The sequence below is a fragment of the Salmo trutta genome, chromosome 11 (genome assembly GCF_901001165.1).
Source record: "Salmo trutta chromosome 11, fSalTru1.1, whole genome shotgun sequence".
NCBI classification, from domain to species: Eukaryota; Metazoa; Chordata; class Actinopteri; order Salmoniformes; family Salmonidae; genus Salmo; species Salmo trutta.
The window spans coordinates 14,940,949-14,957,978 of record NC_042967.1 but is presented as its reverse complement, the minus strand read 5'-3'; the positions used below and the strand labels follow the sequence as shown (position 1 = coordinate 14,957,978).

Below are 17,030 nucleotides of genomic sequence, written 5' to 3'. Positions count from 1 at the left end.
GTGGAGGTGAGGCCGTTAAGGAAGGTGAACCAGCTGCAGGTCCACTATGGTAGTTTAATCTCTCTCCCACTGGCTCCCTGCAATGGAAATGATCATGGATGCAATCAGGCACAGAGTGCTTAAGAACTCAACTTCATACCCTTGAACTTATTAAGACCTGTGTGTTTAGGTGATTTGAGTGAAGGCGGACTAGAGTCTCCCCTGACATCATTAGAAGTACCATGATCTGCAGCATTAGATTAAATGCCTGCATTTATGTTAGAAATTTCCATTTGTCCTAATGAATAAATAATAAGGATCTAGTCAGGGAAGTATTCTATTTAACTTGTTATCTCAAATCAAATTGTATTGGTCACATGCGCCGAATATAGAATACAACAGGTGTAGACTTTACCGTGCAATTCTTACATAGGAGCCCTTTCCAAACAACGCAGAGTTAAAAAGTAAGAACAATAGAAAATAGGAACACAATAAATAACTATGATGAGGCTATATACAAGGAGTACCGAGTCAATGTGCAGGGGTACCAGGTTGTTGAGGTACCAGGTTGTTGAGGTAGTTGAGAGAATATGTACATGTAGGTAGGGGTAAAAGTGACTAGGCAATCAGGTTAGAAAACAAACTGAATTGCAGCTGTGTGTGTGCCGCCAATGTGCATGTGTTTTGTGTGTTTGTACAGTCGTGGACAAAAGTTTTGAGAATGACACAAATATTAATTTCCACAAAGTTTGCTAATTCAGTGTCTTCCGATATTTTTGTCAGATGTTACTATGGAATACTGAAGTATAATTACAAGCATTTCATAAGTGTCAAAGGCTTTTATTGACAATTACATGAAGTTGATGCAAAGAGTCAATATTTGAAGTGTTGACCCTTCTTTTTCAAGACCTCTGCAATCCGCCCTGGCATGCTGTCAATTAACTTCTGGGCCACATCCTGACTGATGGCAGCCCATTCTTGCATAATCAATGCTTGGGGTTTTTCAGAATTTGTGGGTTTTTGTTGTCCACCCACCTCTTGAGGATTGACCACAAGTTCTCAATGGGATTAAGGTCTGGGGAGTTTCCTGGCCATGGACCCAAAATATCGATGTTTTGTTCCCCGAGCCACTTAGTTATCACCTTTGCCTTATGGCAAGGTGCTCCATCATGCTGGAAAAGGCATTGTTTGTCACCAAACTGTTCCTGGATGGTTGGGAGAAGTTGCTCTCGGAGGATGTGTTGGTACCATTCTTTATTCATGGCTGTGTTCTTAGGCAAAATTGTGAGTGAGCCCACTCCCTTGGCTGAGAAGCAACCCCACACATGAATGGTCTCAGGATGCTTTACTGTTGGCATGACACAGGACTGATGGTAGCGCTCACCTTGTCTTCTCCGGACAAGCTTTTTTCCGGATGCCCCAAACAATCGGAAAGGGGATTCATCAGAGAAAATGACTTTACCCCAGTCCTCAGCAGTCCAATCCCTGTACCTTTTGCAGAATATCAGTCTGTCCCTGATGTTTTTCCTGGAGAGAAGTGGCTTCTTTGCTGCCCTTCTTGACACCAGGCCATCCTCCAAAAGTCTTCGCCTCACTCTGTGTGCAGATGCACTCACACCTGCCTGCTGCCATTCCTGAGCAAGCTCTGTACTGGTGGTGCCCTGATCCCGCAGCTGAATCAACTTTAGGACACGGTCCTGGCGCTTGCTGGACTTTCTTGGGCGCCCTGAAGCCTTCTTCACAACAATTGAACCGCTCTCCTTGAAGTTCAAGATGATCCGATAAATGGTTGATTTAGGTGCAATCTTATTGGCAGAAATAGCCTTGCCTGTGAAGCCCTTTTTGTGCAAAGCAATAATGACGGCACATGTTTCCTTGCAGGTAACCATGGTTGACAGAGGAAGAAAAATTATTCCAAGCACCACCCTCCTTTTGAAGCTTCCAGTCTGTTATTCGAACTCAATCAGCATGCCACAGTGATCTCCAGCCTTGTCCTCGTCAACACTCACACCTGTGTTAACGAAAGAATCACTGACATGATGTCAGCTGGTCCTTTTGTGGCAGGGCTGAAATGCAGTGGAAATGTTTTTGGGGGATTCAGTTCATGTGCATGGCAAAGAGGGACTTTGCAATTAATTGCAATTCTTCTGATCACTCTTCATAACATTCTGGAGTATATGCAAATTGCCATCATACAAACTGAGGCAGCAGATTTTGTGAAAAATCTCCAGCCTTGTCCTCGTCAACACTCACACCTGTGTTAACGAGAGAATCACTGACATGATGTCAGCTGGCCCTTTTGTGGCAGGGCTGAAATGCAGTGGAAATGTTTTTGGGGGATTCAGTTCATGTGCATGGCAAAGAGGGACTTTGCAATTCTTCTGATCACTCTTCATAACATTCTGGAGTATATGCAAATTGCCATCATACAAACTGAGGCAGCAGACTTTGTGAAAATTAATATTTGTGTCATTCTCAAAACTTTTGGCCACGACTGTACGTGTGTATGTGTGTGTTGGAGTGTCAGTGTAAGTATGTGTGAGCGTGTGTGTTGGAGTGTCAGTGTGTGAGCGTGTGGGTAGAGTCCAGTGAGTGTGCATAGAGCCACATCGGCAGTGTAAATTCCCTCTGTCATAACATTGTTTGTTTCCTTTGTTGTTGTTGTGTCTATATCAAACAGATCATAGATTTATTTGTAATCTCACTCTGATCACTATTTCAATGTATAAACTGGGTTTACCCTTGGTTTGTTGTGTCAAGGTCTATAGACTCCCCTAAAACAGGCCTATTTACCCTCCCAGGTTTGAAGTGGTCCTGAGAGAAGACTTGACATTTTCCATTGGGACCACTCTACCATTGGTTTGATATCAAATTAGGCAGTCAGCAGGAAATCTTTCTCTCTCTCCTTTATTTAATCATCAATTGTTGTACTTCTCAGACAAAGACCCCCGTTTCAAATATGGGCTCTCAAACATGAAGCACACTCTGGAGGAGAATGATCTGAATTACTTCAATTGCGAATGAGTAAATAAAGCGGAAAGCCGCCGGAGCGCCGGCCAGGCATTCAGATTGAAATGTCCTCTTTGTCGTTGGTGGAGGAGAGGCAGGGCGGGAGCGGGTTGGGAGAGCAATGTTGATTCGCCATGGGTTCATTTTATCTCCCATCATTATGGTTCTGTCTCTGGTAGTCCTCTGGTTGTCCGCCGCTCGTTAATTGTTGTTAGCGGTCTGTGGGTGAAAGGGAGGCAGGGATTATTTAGGCCCTCGTAAACAGACTAAACACTGGCTACGTGGCGCGCTCCGCGGCAGGCGGCGCCCTCACACTAAAGACGGTACACTCAGTCGACATCAAAGCATAAATTAGGCAGCTATTACTGTTGGATAAAAAGCCTTTGAGATGATTTGTAGGAAGAACGGAGTGGTGAAGAAGCCCCCTCTACTGAGGGTGACCATTACAGACGTGGTGGAGACGTTTGACTCTAATGAAGTTTAATAAAGTTTACCCGGGTTTTCTGCTCTCTCTCTGTCTCTCTGCAATGTATTTTCTCTCTCCTTTCATCTTGATTGCTAAAATGTATTAGGAGTAATGAGTGTATTTTGCCCCCCCCCCGGACCAGGGAGTGTTACGGGGAGGGGACGCACGGGGCAGACAGACACACACACACACACACACACACACACACACACACACACACACACACACACACAAAGAAGACAGAATGTTTTATGTTTGTTTTGATAACCGACCACCAAAGTGCCTCCTTTATTCATTATTTGCTAAATGAATTATTCTTTGAAACTTTGCTGCACACTTACTGGGTAATTATGAGGCAAGCCCTAGCCTGCCTGCTGTCTGGATTGTACCGCGGCCAGCCGACGCTCAGAAGGCATGGGAACTAAAGCTGTGCTGTGAAACATCAACATGGATAATAAGCACATTTCACAGGACCAAGCTGAGAAAGTACATCCCTACAGGGATATCTACCTGTTTAGTCAGATACTGTGTGTTGTGTCACTTTACGACATGCAAACAGATACCATAACACTACACACTGAACAGTAGTATAAACGCAGCAGGGTTCAGTCTACGTTTTGTGGTATTTGTATGTCGTAATGTCAATATTGACAGATGCCATCATCAGATGACATCATACTTAACAAAAAATACTGTTCTTATGGTCTGAAATCTCAAAACTGGTATTTTAATGTGGCGGGCACAATGGACCTCCTTGACCGTTTTCACTAGTCCACCCCACTAGTGCCTGAACATGGAGGCCTATTTATCTCCCGTATCAATGCCCCATGGCTGAGGAGGGAGAGGCGTGCTCCGGCTCCGCTCAGTGAATCACTGCTTCACTGTTGTTGTTGCATTATGGCCTGTGGCCACGAGAACAGAGAGCTGTATGAACTACAACACTTTACTGCTGACAGTGGAGGCTTATTCGTCCTCCCTCCCCGTCGGTACTAGACACAGGCTGTGTCCCAAATGGCATCCTATTCCTTATATAGTGAACAACCTTTGACCAGAGCCCTATGGGCCCTGGTCAAATGTAGTGCACTTAATAGGGAATAGGGTGTAATTTGGTATGGACACACAGACAGACTCTTGCCTTTCTGGGCTTAAAGCTGCAGAGAGAGAGGGGAATTCCCCTCTGACTCAAAATTATGTCTTTCCTCACCTCTTCTTCAGGGGGAACTGACGTGCTCTCCTCTCTAGTCATAGAAAGTGCTAGAAGTGTTTTTTTACCCCCTCTTTCTCACTCACTCTTTCTCTCTCTCTGTTATATGTTTTTATGTGCCAAGCATGAAATGGGAGAGAGTGAGATCGAGGGAAGGCCTGGCGCGTGAAAAGCACAACGGTCAAAAGATGATGTACTGGTCTGTGATCCCTGGTGGGTCGGAGCTGGCAGTGTGTGCTCTAAGCTCTGTTAGTCTACTCTAGAGGAACACAGGTAGAGAAAAGATCAAATGACTTTGAATAGATGGCTCAGGGCTCGGCTGGCTCCTATGCTACTGCAGTATTTCAGGAGAGAAGGGTTTTAACAAACAGCGAAACAGAGACGTACAATACAGAGCCATCATTACCAAGCAGAACACATCTGTTCCGTCTGTTTTCTTTCGTTTTGATGCTAGCGGAGGTAAAAGCGTTTGTTTTTTCCGCTTTCAAGCCGGCTGAGTTTGTATTCTACCTCAGGCGAGGCGTTATGAGTGAATTGGAGATGGATTTGCTGGCTTTATTTGAACAGAAGAGAAAGGGGAAAAAGAGAGAACAGGATGTGTGATTGACCACAAACATTGTTCTATGCTGCTGTCAAGGGTTGGACAGGAAAGCATCTGTTTTAGGATTATTAAAGTCTACCTATCAATAGTGTTCTGGAGGGCCACCGTAGTGGATCAAGTGTGTCCTTACGCATGCCTGTTTGACCAGTAAACAGAAGTCAATGGCTGCATCTGAAATGGCATCCTATTCACACCTTACATGTGGCCAAAAGTAGTTCACTATATAGGGAATAGGGTGCTATTTTGGACGCCGAAAATATCAGTGGTGAAGCCCAGAAGAGGATATTGTAATGTAGAGAGGAGCAATCAATTACTGCTATAGGAAATGCACCTTGAATGCGTTTATTCAAGCACCTCGAAATATTGACTTCCGTAGATTTTAGTGGCATGATTTTCCCCACCACTGTTCTATAGCTAAGAGTAGTGCATTATGTATCTGATCTCAGAACAACAGGGGAGTTGGCTGTTGTTTCTGCTCGTTTTACTCTGAGCCGTTCTCCTGTGTGTGGTGCGCTGATAGATACAGACACTCCTCAGGCAACCCTGGTGTTACCCCCTCTTCCTTATGTATTTATTCGAAGAGATATCTAACATCCAACCAGCCTCTCAACCCTCTAGAGAGGGCCACGCTCCCCCCTCCCCCCAGGGAACCAAATAGACTGCAAATAAACATCTGTTTTTCAAATTGATGCATTCACACTAAGGAATCACACAAGCCTATGAAGCGAGAGGGAGAGGGAAACGGAGAAGGGGGCGAATCGAACGTGAGGGAGATGGGAGTTAGCAACCTCTCATAAAACAATTATATGCAGTTGACAAAAAAAAACTGGAATTTGCATCGGGCCTTGGTCTGTATTTTAATTGAACAACTGTTGGGTCTGAAGAGACCTCCAGTACTGGCTGCTGGATTGAGGGCTAATAAAGCGGTGTTCACACTGCAGCCCAGAGGCCTAACACCACAGCTCACCACGCTGGAGATGTGAGGTAAATGTTTGGTTGAGAGGGAGAGCAGACACAGTAGAAGGTGATCTAGTTGGGTTGAGGAATAAGATAAGTTTTGCTTAGAGTGCTTCATAGTACTGTCACCTATGATGTCTTTTTAGGATCTAAGGACAGTCATCTACCGGTAGCCGCCTTCAAGGGAATTTGTCTCTGTTTGCTTGCTTGTGTGTGGCGTATTGGGCCACACACCGACTGCATTCATGTATTAGATATGTTTAATATCTCTCCTATACTGGTCCTTTACTAGGGTGTCATGGTGGGAAACCAGAAGGTCCCAGGACACAAAACAAAACCCCATCTGGAATCTAATCCGGGATCACTGAGAGAAACATGTTCATCCTTCAACAAACAGAGTGTCTTCAATATGAACTTCGGTGTCACGTCGATACGGCCGGCATCGGACAAGGCGTAAAAGAGAAACATTAGAAGAAATTGGCCCGTTCCACACGTGGCATATTTCAGTTAATTTGTCCCATTAATGGGCTGTATGGATACATAATAGTATTCTCAGGGCAGTGCTGGGAGCTGGAGCCTGCATCGACTGCAGCTCATTTATAGAGGAAAATCTATAGTGAAGCAGCGACACATATCCATCTGCATTCTCTCTGTCTCACCCCCCAGAGAGGGTCATTTGTGGACTTATTTAAGCTGTGGGTACGTTAGCGCATTAGTCTGTTATTATATATTATTGTCCAGAAGGAACCTGCAAGTATTTAGTTAGACAGTGTGCATCCTGTACATACGACTAATACAACTTGAAACTAGGCCTTGGTTCACACTGTATTACTGTGGTGAACCCTGAGCCATTTCACACACCTCAAGCCTACTAACTAACCTATCCCTAACCGGGAACTACTCACATTTTATTGCCAACTACCGGTAAGAACATTTAGCAGTCCATGTTTATGTAAGTGAAGACATCATTGGAGGAAGAACGGAACAGAACGGAATGGACGGAACAGAACAGAACAGAACACCAGAAGGCCCTCACCATGTGTGTTTACTAACAGAACCAGGGTCCAAGCTGACACGACCACACTAGCACTTATATGGCGCTGGTCTGGAGGTGTGTAAGGTTTCATTACTGGACCGTTCCATGCTCCTAGTTGAACCTGTATTACAATAGCCACCAGTCAGTCAGTCAGTCAGTCAGTCAGGAAAAGGAAATCAGTAGTTGACACAGACAGTGTTTCTCTCTCTGTCTTCTCCATCTCCCCGGGTGCTTGGGGCTGTGGAGGGAAGGGGCGGGGAACGAGGTGTGTGTTTTCAGGTGCGACGGTCTCAGCGGGACCTATACCCGTATCCTCCGCAGACTTCTTTTTGGGTCCTAATAATAACTTGAAAGTGCAAGAGTCTCGAGCATGGCTCCTTTCCTCTTAATTAGCCTTTAGCGGGAATCAAGCTAATCACAGAGAGTTAATTGGGCTCATACACACATACATACATACATACATACACACACACATTGTACCTCCTTACCTGGGTTTCATGTTTCTTGTCACTTTGATTTCCACATGATTTAAACTCAGTCTTAATTAGCTGGTTTTCCTCTTCATATTAATCATCGCGGTATCGTAGAGGAGGATTTGATGCCACGGTTGTCAGGTTAAAAGTAAAATGGAGGCGTCACATGCAGTCAATGGTTGTAAGGTGGAATTAGAAGTGGCATTTACAGGAATGTAACAAGATGTATCCTTTCCTTGGGTCCAGGTGTGTTGAGAGAAGAGGAGGGCAAGTCTGACACAGAAACTGCCCTTCCTGTCACTAAAGTCTTGAAGAAAAACATTGTGTTGTTTTAAGTGTTGTTTTTTGACGTGTGTGGTGGTAGGACTAACCTAGAGGAGGAGCTGGATGTGTTGCGAGTCCAGGCTGCTATGGACCGGGCCACTGTACAGGAGCTGAGGCTGTGTCTTCAGAACGAACAACAAGGTGAGCCTTTTCACTTCCTCACCATAGAGTTGGAAAGAAAACCCACCCAATGTTTGCTCAGGATTATAATCCATTGGCTGATCTGTCTTGCTGACCTGGGTGGAATTGTGTGACCCTTGTTATAATGTTAGAAGTCCCACCCAGTGAAATTATGAATGCATTAAATTGTGCTGTCCATGCTAAAAAAGGCTTTGTGGTAAGTGTGCCCTCTATCCAACTCTATGGTCCACACTCTCATCTAGAGGCTGACTGACAGATCAGAACCCCATCAAGCTGTTTTGCCCCATTTCTCCTTGTCTGAAAGAATGTGTCCTCCATTGGTTTTCAATCTCAAGCGTACTGTAAGTATGAAGCAACACCCCTGGATATTGTCTTTAGGCTGAACAAGTCAAAGAGGAAACACTGAATGAGGGGTGGGTTTACAAGCTCATGTTCTATAATAGTTTTGAATGAAAACACAATTTATAATGTATAAGTACTATCTCATGTATATCGAAATATCAAATTACTTTTTTCTTGCTATGTAACTACTGTTTAAAAAAAAGACGTATGTAGAATGTGTGTAGAATGTACAAAAGAAAAAGCTGTAAAAACAATGTTTATTTTTTCCCAGAGGGGGGGGTGGCCCCCCACAAAAAACACTGAATAACGGCACATATATATATATATGTTAGTTTAACATATGTAGGTCGAACATCTGTTGAACGGTAGTGTTCTGACGTGCTTGTGATGTTGTACCTCCTCAGCTACTTTTTTTGTGGTGGTTGAACACCACTTCTTCAGTGGAATTAACAGGACAATTCAATTAAAGACTGATCAACCTGTTCTAAATGGACTGGGATATCAAAAAGAACGCATCTTCTTTGCATAGTGCATACCTCCCTTCCTAATCATAGAACGTGCATCAATTTGTCTGTGTCCCAAATGGCACCCTATTCCCTACATAGTGCACTACCTTCTATCATAGTCATATGTGCTGGTCAAAAGTTGCGCACTATACAGGGGAAAGGGTGCCATTTTGGACTCCCAATCCGCATCGCTTTGTCAAATACTGAATAACCTACTACAGTGGCCCTTTTAATTAACAAGTTCAATAACCAATCTGTTCTCCATCACTTTAATTTACCGGATGATTAATGATGGTGTCTGTCGGCCAAATGCAAAACCAGGGCTACAAAGGACGCCACTAATTAAGATGGCGGATCCCATTGACAATCAATGGCATAATCAGAAAAGCTGAGATAGACTGGCTTTGAAAGTAATGGTTTAACATTGTATCCTGTATGTCACCCAATCAACCAAATTAGAGACCTTTAATCTCCACACGGCACCACCTGAGTGTAAGCACGGCTGCAGCCACAGAATGTTTATGATTTATACTACTGCCTTTCACTTCATAATAACATAAAGGCCCAATCCCGATTTTAAAAATTGTCTAGAAATATCACAGTTTGGCCCTTTTAAGTTAATCCCAAGGATTGATTGTGACTAAAGTGATTATGTAATTGATTGACATACAAGATGTAAATTGAAATTGCTAACTCTGAGGCCAGCTCATCATAAACCAACACTGTAGCAGCTCAAATCAGGCCCTGGCAGCAGAAACCCAGAGATCCATAGAACACGTTTACAAGCGGCCCCGGAATTGACTCTTGCGGAACCCCTCTGACCCGATCAAAGGGAGAGAAAGGTTCAAGCAGCAACCCAACCCCATCACAATCCCGCTAACGAAAGCAAACAGATGAAAGACAGCGCTCCGTGGCGGAGACCTTTGTGACTTGGCCCGTAAGGCGCGGGAGACGGAGGCGCGGAGGTGGTAGTGATGGGGTTGAGAAGACATTTCAGCCGTTAGACGTTAATGAATGCTGTAGCATTGGGACCTCCTCCAAAGCAAAGTGACTAGAGAGCCACTGACTCCCTCCATATCAAGGTACTAGTGCCGAGGTGCCAACTCCCCAGCCACCCCCCAGCCCGGGCGCGAGCGGGATAATTGTCTCCCTATCTGGTTATGTACACAGCGCTGTGCGGCAGCCCTTGCTTATTTGGGCTCTGGTTTGATTAGATGTGACAAGTCGGCGGAGACAAAAGAGACGGCTAATTTGAAGCAACAAACTTCCCTTTCCTTTCCTTGGCCATGCAAAGGAGAAGGGAGGGAGGAGCAAAGGAGAAGGGAGGGAGGAGCAGAGTGCTTCAAAGCGAAGAGTGGATCCACCTCTTTCTTTCTCTCTCTCTCGCTCTCACCCTCTCGCTCTCTTGCCTCTTTCTCCTGCATCTCACGACAAAAGGTCAACTGACCTGAAAAGTCGAGTGCCTGAATATTTAACATTTTCAACCTCATCTGACAAATGAGTTTCCTTGTACCGCCATGAAAGTTTAACAAGAAGGAGTGAAGGGAGGCGGAAAAGTTTTGTCTTCATTATTATTTTGCCTCAACCTTTTTATTTTAATTTTTGGGGTCAGAAAAGAGGGTGGTTCGCACACAAAACAGACAAACTCCTATTCCTTTGTGATTTTTAAATGTATTTTTTCTCGCTTGTAGCAGCAGGGGAATCTACTCACATACTTGTTCTTCGTCTTCTTCACCGGTGAATGTTAAAAAACATAATAATGACTTGTTGAACTGCTCCCAATAAAGGCAGATTTTATTCGTTGGAGAGGAGTTATTCTACTGGGTGTGGATGCATGGTGGGCTACAAAGCAAGCAGGGCAGCCAGGGTTTGTGTGTTCATAGGGGAGTTGAACATTTCTCCACGTTTGTTTAAGATCTCCAGGGGTGAGGGGGTTGTGTTTTCACCAATGTCTGCTTTTGATTGAACATGCTAGTGGATGCTTAGATAAAATATAAGACCTGTATTATTAATGGGGCTTGATAAAGACTATGTCCTGGGGTTTTAGAATGGAAATGGATATTCTAGGGTAGATTTATTGATTCTAATCCCCTAATATGACAAATCACTGTCTTCAATTGCTCTTTGCGTTGTCATTTTATAATGGTTTTAGATTTCTGAATAATTGCCAAAGTGATATAATTTAGAGCTCTCTTGTCTTGAACTTACACGGAGGATTCAAAGGTTGACAGTCAGACACTGGCAAGTAATGTGTTCTTTTCTGACACTATTTTCAGAAAAGAACAAGTAGCCTAGAAGAATAGGCTTACGGCGTGAAAAGAAATCAATTAGACATAATTAATAAAAATGGATTCAATAATATATTTTTTTCCTCTTTTTCATCTACCTATGTGGCTGGCTGAAAGGAAGCAGACACTTGTCTTGTCTTCGTGTCACAATAACATGCTTTGTCCTCGTTGGCAGAGCTTCTTCACAAAGTGGCAGCCGATCCGGAGGTCAAGAACAGCACTCCCAAAAAGCCCTCTGCCGAGAGAGTGGAGCAGTCGCTGAAGAAGGTACAGTAAAGTGCTCTTTGTCACCGCCAATAAAAGAAACCCGGCAAGACAAAAGTCTTCTTCGCCACAATACCTACTTAAGTTATTTCTGTAACACTGAAGTGGGGAGAAAAATACTGTCTCGGCTCTTGGAAGATTTATGTGGATGTTTTGTCGTTGAGCAGGCATTTTTCTGGTCAAAATAACAATTAGAAAAACATATTTGAAAAGTATTCAATGTCTGCTAGTGGTTGCAAAGGCTTTCCTCTAAGAACTACAAAAAAACCACAAATAATGTTTTTTAAATGACTTCTTCCAGGCCCCATCACTCACTGTGAGTGTGATAATCCTCCACAATGACGTTGGTGAAGTGCCGTTCGGGGGATGTTAAGAGGGGATGTAAAAGCGTGCTCATACGCCCATAACAGTCATGCAATGGTATGTTGAAGAGGATTGAGAGGGACACAGGGAACTATTTTAACGGGGAATTAAATTGTTCCGGAATCATTTCTATCAGATGATGCCAAGGCGCCTAGCGCCAACAAATGCCATATGGCGGGCGGTTTAATGGAGACTGTCATGGCATCTATTACAGAGTGACAGTACCATGTTAGTATAACAACCAACAGGGGTCGGGAGAGGAGGGAGGGGAGGAGAGGAGCAGCACTCATTTATGGTATCCAGACATGGTGGGTAATGGAAAGACATTTTGGGGAGGCCCGGTGAGGAGCATGCACTGTATGTGTGTGTGCATGAAATATTACATGTCGCCCCGTCTCACTGTAAGTCGATGATCAGGCGGACCGAAAAGCCGCTCTAATTTTGTTTGAATGGTACCGTGCTGCTTAAGCTTAGGGCAGAGCCGTGCCCAATAAAAATGAGAGATTGCCTGGGGGTATAGCTGCACCCAGCAGGTATCCACTGTTCTGTTTAACCGTTTCCACCAAAGAGACAAAGGGGTGGTCCTGTTTTCAGTGTTTAGTGATAGGTGACTGGTCAGGGGGCTAGCAGTCAGATGTCTGTAGCCTCTAGGAGGGAGGGGGGGCTAGCTGTCAGATGTCTGTAGCCTCTCTAGGAAGGGGGGCTAGCAGTCAGATGTCTGTAGCCTCTCTAGGAGGGGGGGCTAGCAGTCAGATGTCTGTAGCCTCTCTAGGAGGGGGGGGGCTAGCAGTCAGATGTCTGTAGCCTCTCTAGGAGGGGGAGGGTGGGGGCTAGCAGTCAGATGTCTGTAGCCTCTCTAGGAGGGGGGGGGGTAGCTGTCAGATGTCTGTAGCTTCTCTAGGAGGGGGGGCTAGCAGTCAGATGTCTGTAGCCTCTCTAGGAGGGCGAGGGGGGGGCTAGCAGTCAGATGTCTGTAGCCTCTCTAGGAGGGGGGGGGGCTAGCTGTCAGATGTCTGTAGCCTCTCTAGGAGGGGGGGGGCTAGCTGTCAGATGTCTGTAGCCTCTCTGGGGGGGGGGGGCTAGCTGTCAGATGTCTGTAGCCTCTCTGGGGGGGGGGCTAGCTGTCAGATATCTGTAGCCTCTCTAGGAGGGGGGAGGGCTAGCTGTCAGATGTCTGTAGCCTCTCTAGGAGGGGGGGGGGGCTAGCAGTCAGATGTCTGTAGCCTCTCTAGGAGGGAGGGGGGGCTAGCAGTCAGATGTCTGTAGCCTCTCTGGGGGGGAGGGGGGGGGGCTAGCAGTCAGATGTCTGTAGCCTCTCTAGGAGGGAGGGGGGGCTAGCAGTCAGATGTCTGTAGCCTCTCTAGGAGGGAGGGGGGGGGGCTAGCAGTCAGATGTCTGTAGCCTCTCTAGGAGGGGGGGGGGGGCTAGCAGTCAGATGTCTGTAGCCTCTCTAGGAGGGAGGGGGGGGCTAGCAGTCAGATGTCTGTAGCCTCTCTAGGAGGGGGGAGGGCTAGCTGTCAGATGTCTGTAGCCTCTCTGGGGGGGGGGGCTAGCTGTCAGATGTCTGTAGTCTCTCTAGGAGGGAGGGGGGAGGGCTAGCAGTCAGATGTCTGTAGCCTCTCTAGGAGGGGGGGGGCTAGCTGTCAGATGTTTGTAGCCTCTCTAGGAGGGGGGAGGGCTAGCTGTCAAATGTCTGTAGCCTCTCTGGGGGGGAGGGGGGGGCTAGCAGTCAGATGTCTGTAGCCTCTCTAGGGGGGGGGGGCTAGCTGTCAGATGTCTGTAGCCTCTCTGGGGGGGGGGGCTAGCTGTCAGATGTCTGTAGCCTCTCTGGGGGGGAGGGGGGGGCTAGCAGTCAGATGTCTGTAGCCTCTCTAGGAGGGAGGGGGGGCTAGCAGTCAGATGTCTGTAGTTAATGGCCTAATGGTTTGTTTCAACCCTCTACTACCCTGGTCTGCACAGTTACTGCAAACACAGGTCAGAGTAGAGAGAAACACTGACACTACTCTGTTTTCGCTGTTCAAAGTTGACAGGATTTTTCTTGTTTGTAGCTTGTTTTAAGACATTTACAGTGAATAGAAGGTCCGTTAACTCTACATGGCAGAGTACATAGAGTGGTATGACTGGGAGGTTAGTTTTGGTCCTAATGAACACTCAATGATCACCATATAGATAGAACAGTTGGAGAGGAGGACGGTGTCCATGGAGCAGGAGACCGAGAGACTGAGGGAGGACAACCAGGACCTCCAGGAGGCCAACACCGCTCTAATCCAGGACAAGGAGCACCTCCAGGGCTCCCTGGCCCGCCTCCGCACCCAGGGGGCTGCTCGCGACGAGGCGGCCCATGCCCAGGCACTCACCCAGGGGGAGAGACACCGCGCCGAGGCCCTGGCCCTGGAGACCCAGATGGAGGGGGCCAGGAGGGAAGCCGGACGCACCCGGCAGCAGCTGCTCCGGCTCAGGCAGGAGCTGGGCATCCTGAGGGCGGCCCGGGACTTCAACAAGAGCCAGAGATGACCCAAGGCTAACATGCTAACAGGGCTGGCCACAGCAGCCACAGCTGGAGGAAGAATAAGTGGAGGGGCATTAGCAAACAGCAAGGTCAAATTCAAAACAGGCATGCGGCCCAGAGGCCCAGCGCGGCTGCACCGCCACCGAGCGGTTGGCCCCAATCAAGCCATTGGAGGAGGAGGCCGCAGCCCTGCTAGGGACGACTGGGAGGACATAAGCGCGGACAGGTACGACACACACACTTTCTCTCTCTCTCTCTCTCTCACCCCCTCATTATTTTCTAGGGTGGGGGGGCTTAGCGGCATCGAGGGGACACCGTGCATATGCAAAGCGTAAGCAAATGGGTGATTGAATTTTCAGCGCCTGTCTAGTTGGTATTCAAGAGCCGATGGAGGGAGAGGGAGGAAATGTAAAAAAACAACTGTCAGATCCTTTAAAATATCCTGGGACGTCTTGCTCGGAGCTTATTGACTGAAATGTGCATGCAAAATTAGCCACCTCTGCACACAGAGTTGAACTGGTGCCAAGAAAGCCCGACACTTGATATGATAAGGGCCCAACACTTGATATCTTCCAGTGATGCAGTCATGAGGCCTGAGAATTGACAGTTTGGCAGCTTGATTTAATTTACCGGTCCTTTGCATATTCACCCCTCTCTTGACAGCAACCTAAGACATTCCCAGGCATAGGTTCCCCCCCACCACCCCAACCCCAGTCAGTTCCGTTATCTTGTGACATGTCGATTCAGGATGTGCGCAACCGTTTTTTTCTCCCACACGAACCCCCCTCTCATTCCTCTCCTCGCCTTAATTTAGTTGGATAAATTTTGAATGACCCTCCTCGGCTCGCTACCAGATGTCTACAAGCTGTTTAACACTCTCCAAATGAAGAACCATCTACAGTAATTATTTCATGTATGTTTTATGCTAAAAAAGCCACTGAGCTAATGTTTATTGAGTGATGGTTGGGATGATTTGATTTCAAACACCGGCTACCCGCACCGCTGGCTGATGTTCATTTCTCACAGAGACTCTCTTCCCCCCCTCCAGCAGTAGCCTAGCTTCACTTCACACACACACACACACACACACACACACACACACACACACACACACACACACACACACACACACACACACACTTCACCTCACCTCTCCCATGACTAATTCATCTCACTGAAACCTTGGTTACTCACATGGGGTCGTTGAAACCTAACAGTGGCTGTATAAACCTATGGCATGTTTCTCCCTTAACCTAAAAGGGGGACTTAAATAAAGATGTCTTTAGTTAAGTTACCTGTCAGTTGAGGTGCAGTGGTGTTAAAGCCTTCTGTCTCTCATGTCTCAATATTATTATGCCTATAGGTGCTTGGCAAATTGTGGCTTTTCATCCTGCAGAGAATTTGTTAAATACCAACAACAAAATGAAGATATCAGACTCGTTAAAGAAGTGACTGACAAGCGCCTTCCTCCGTCTTGGTTTTTGACTGTTCTTCTCACTGCCTCTGGCTCGACTTGTGGATAGGAAGTTTCAGGAAGAAGTAACTTAAGGCTGGCGGACATTTTGAATTTTGACCACATCAGCAGTTTGTTTGGAGAGCAGAGCAGGGCTGAGGCAGGGGCCTCCGGCAGAGTACTGTAGGGGCTAGCAGGAGGTATCTGGTATACAATATATAGTACACCAGCACACACATACAGCCTGTCTCCCGAAGCAACGCAGCCATGACACGACCAGCACACTGTCCTGTCCACTCAGCACATCTGAGACTGATGGAATAGTAGATGTGCCCTAAACAGGGGGGACGCCCTGCCACAGGGTATAAGATACAGTGATACAGCTCACTCCCTGACAAGGTGATCACCCCCGCCCTGGCTGAGTGAGTGGTTCAGCCCAAAGGCAGTGAGCAGGCAGGTAAAGACAGGCTATCTGAAATACCTGTCAATTACAACAGCATATCATGCAAATACAGTCTATCCAATACATCCAGCATACTGTTATAGTGAGGACTTGACTTGTATCCATATGGTTGGTTTGTTTTGAAGTAGTTATTTATTCCCCTTCCTGTTGCATTGATTATCTACAGTATTCAAACTATTACTTTGGTATGGTATTGTAGGCTAAATAACTCTCTGGTGCAGGTGTGTGGTATACTGGAATGTTCAGTGCTCAGCACAGTCTGTCAGTAGGCCAGTCTTGGGCCTTAGTGGCTGGGTCCAGTCCTTTCTCCCTCCAGCCCCAGATCCCAGCTCTAGCCTCCACCCCCAGCCTGCGCCCCCCAGCCCTGGGGCCTCTGGTCTGTCATGTGGGAAGGCTGATGGTGATGTGGAGGTCTTTACCTCTGCTGCTCTCACCGCCCCACGTTAATAAAACCACAGCGTAAATGTCACTGACTTCCACGTCAAAGGTCACTGTCGATAACGGGGGAGGTGGGTGGTAGGGAGTGGAGGTGTGTGTGTCTCCGAAACCCTTACCGCACGTCCGTCCATCAGATGGGCTCGTCTCGTCGGTGCTCAGCCATGCCACTCACACACGTCTTTCACACACAGATCGCACTAATGAAGGCCACAGC

General features: G+C 46.7%; 1 protein-coding gene across 2 annotated transcripts in view; it reads left to right on the top strand.

Annotated features, from left to right (window-relative positions):
* Positions 1-17,030, top strand: part of LOC115202283 (centlein) — a gene marked incomplete in the record, with an annotated part of 63,176 nt that overhangs the window by 45,546 nt on the left and 600 nt on the right. For both annotated transcript variants that reach the window (XM_029766342.1, XM_029766341.1), the window contains 3 exon segments: positions 8,090-8,190; positions 11,502-11,593; positions 14,123-14,688. In XM_029766342.1, coding sequence (XP_029622202.1) covers positions 8,090-8,190; positions 11,502-11,593; positions 14,123-14,467 — 538 coding nt within the window.